Source organism: Kryptolebias marmoratus, unplaced genomic scaffold, assembly GCF_001649575.2.
Source record: "Kryptolebias marmoratus isolate JLee-2015 unplaced genomic scaffold, ASM164957v2 Scaffold34, whole genome shotgun sequence".
NCBI classification, from domain to species: domain Eukaryota; kingdom Metazoa; phylum Chordata; class Actinopteri; order Cyprinodontiformes; family Rivulidae; genus Kryptolebias; species Kryptolebias marmoratus.
In genome coordinates, this window is record NW_023665768.1 from 62066 (window position 1) to 64969 (window position 2904).

Here is a 2904-nt window from a genome sequence, read left to right on the forward strand (position 1 = left end):
CCATCAGAGCCTGATGAACCATCAGTTCGACAGGACACTGAATGCACCATCAGAGCCTGATGAACCATCAGTTCGACGGGACATTGAATGCACCATCAGAGCCTGATTAACCATCAGTTTGACGGGACATTGAACGCACCATCAGAGCAGCTAGTTGAAAAAGTTGGACTCACAGGAAGCTAGAAACTTGTCTTCATCACTTTACAGGAGGAAGACTGATCTGCTGCAGCTTGGATCTGAAATCTTCTGAAGCTTCATCTACTTGTCCTTCACGCAACAACAGTCTAATAATCAACGAATGATTAGATGTTGAGTTCTGAGTAGAACAGTACTCAGTTCCTGGGTTCCTTCCTGAGATCCGGATCAGTTCTGCAGAGGTTTCACTTCAGGAAACAAAGTAAAAATAAACTCGCAGGCTTGATGGGAAATCAGAAAGTTTTCAGGTTGAGTATCTATGAATCTTGAGTACAAACTAAAGGATCTCCTCTTCCTCACCTGGTGTTCCGCGTCTTCCTCGTCTCCTGAGAAACGTGATGAAGACGATGCAGATTTCTTGTTCAAAAACCAAACCTGGACCCAAGGGTCTCTGCTGACACTGAACTTTGACCCTGGTCCTGATTTCTGGACCTGGTTTGGTTCTGGAAAGTTTTAACGATTAACTTCAGGATGAGATCTTCTTCAACTGTCTCTGATCCTGGATCAGAAACCTGTAAACAGGAAGTAACCATGGTTACCCACTTCAGCAGAACTCTGAAGCCTGTTTGGTTCTGTCTCTCTCAGCCAATCAGAAGCTGGTTTCGTTCATGTGTGGTTTGGGGCTGGATGGCGTTCCGGTGACGGCGGCAGCGGCGTCTGGACCTGCCAGGCTCTCAGGTGACACTGAAGCATCAGAAGACGACGCTGTGGCGCCACGGCGAGGCGATGCAGGTGTCAGAGAGCAGGAGGGGCTTGTTACGGTGGGGGTGGGGCTCGTTGGGGAGGTGGGCGGCACCCTGCGATGTGATGAAGAGGAGGGTGATGGTGATGAAGATAGAGACGGTGGCGTTCCAGGTGAGTGGCGAGCTCCAGGAGACGCGGTGAAGCTGGTGGGGGTCCTGAGGCCAAATCTGGCCTCCAGCTCACTGCACACAGCAACGCTCCGCCTCATGCCGTCTGACCATGGCGGGGCCCCGAATCCTAAGCCCGCTGTGACCTCTGACCCTTTGGCGAGCTCCTGACAGCGCTCCACGAAGCTTCCCCGGCGGACAGACCCCGCCTCTCTGTCCCGGTCCAGGAGGTGTCTAGGAGGGCGGGGGCTGGCGTTCTGGCTGTGGGCGGAGCTAGGGAAACTCTGCAGCCCAACCGAAAGGGCGGAGTCTCTGGTGGGTTTGTTGAGCATCACTGGAGGCGGAGCCTGTCGGGAGAGGCTGCCGCAGAGCGAAGCAGACGAGCCCAAAGCTCCGGCTGCTCCTCGTCCTCCTGCTAAGTGGAGCCGCTCGGACCGGAACCCGTCACTGAGCTGAGAGTGAAGGCTGCAGAGACAGGAAGTGACATCACTAAACAACAAGAACAACATGGAGGTTTCTGATTGCTTAACGAAGCGATCTGTTCGGACCTGCAGGTGGACGCTCTCGGGGTGGTGTCAGGTGTTCGGGTCAGAGCCAGGTCACACTGGTCCAGCAGCTCCAGAAGCTCCTCCTCCGTCGGCCCGCCCAGAGCTGTCAGAATGAAACCACACCCATCAGTCATTCACTGACCAATTACAGAGCAGGAAACGCTCTGAGGGCTCTGAAGGTTCTGACCTCTGATGTCCACCTTCCCGGCAATCTCCATGGCGGTCGTCAGGTCCCACATCTGGATGCTGCCGTTACCGTGACCGCTGAACAGGTACCGCCGGGGCCGCGAGCCGATCCGACTGGAACCCTCGCACTCATGGACCATGAAGGCTGTGATGGAGGTCCCATCCACCGAGCGCACCTCACACACCCTGTCACACACACACAGCTTTATTGTGAAACTCCAGGTCCAGTCCTCTTCCTGTTCCTCTGAATCCTCCTGAACATCAAAGCTCTGATTAGAGACAACAGGAAGGATCTGTGAGGGCGGCCATGATGGAAACACAGGAGGAAGAAAAGCATGCTGGGTAATATAGAAGCTGCTGGTTGCCATGGTGATTCCCACCACAGAGTAAAAAGTAAGCCTCAGACCAACAGTCTCTGAGTGAAAACAGAACTTCTTGACCCGTGAGCAGCAGAAGGTTCTGATGGTCCCACAGGTTCAGGTTGATGGTTCTACAGTAAGTAAATATTTGGAAGCACTGAACAGGTCTAACAGAGCAGGTGAACAGATCCATTAGTTGTTGCTAGTTAGTTAACTAATATAATTAATGATGACATCATCATCAGTCATAGAAAGATATTCTCTGACATTCAAACACTAGTTTAAAGACACTGATCACTTCTACTAAGCAAACAAATCTGAGTTCATAAGCTGTCCCTCACCTCTTTCCATTGGACGACAGCCGGATGTAGAGTTTATCGGTATCTGGGACAACTCTCTGGATGAATACCTGCTGGTCGTCTCTCTCTCCGTATGGACCTGAAACAAACAGGACCCCCTGAGCGTTCCAACATCAGCCACATAAACCGAACTTTCCAGTCCGAGCTTGTTTCCGTTCTTACCGATCTCCGTCCCAGCGCTGCAGCCTCCGTGCCCATCAACGTCGTCCAGACTGAGGATCTTAAAGGAGGTGAGCGGCGTGGATCCAGGCTGGGTGGAGATCATTCCTCTGAAGCGAGTCACCGTCCACGTTCGAACATGGTTGTTGTCGGCGCAAACTGACAGGAAGCACACGGGAGAATCAGACAAGAGAAGAAGAAACCACTGCCAGCAACAAGGACCTGAGACCAGCTGGTTCCGAAGTGA

The 2904-nt window shown here is 52.7% G+C and overlaps 1 protein-coding gene across 1 annotated transcript in view; it reads right to left on the reverse strand.

Moving 5' to 3' along the window:
• Window positions 1-415: 415 nt before the first annotated feature.
• shkbp1 (SH3KBP1 binding protein 1) overlaps window positions 416-2904 on the reverse strand; it is an 11359-nt gene continuing 8870 nt past the window's right edge. Inside the window, exons 12-16 of the mRNA XM_037974390.1 lie at window positions 2661-2862; window positions 2481-2577; window positions 1782-1966; window positions 1595-1697; window positions 416-1511 (exon numbers count right to left, since the gene is read on the reverse strand). Coding sequence (XP_037830318.1) covers window positions 785-1511; window positions 1595-1697; window positions 1782-1966; window positions 2481-2577; window positions 2661-2862 — 1314 coding nt within the window. The 3' untranslated portion in view covers window positions 416-784. The remainder of the gene's footprint in view (window positions 1512-1594; window positions 1698-1781; window positions 1967-2480; window positions 2578-2660; window positions 2863-2904) is intronic.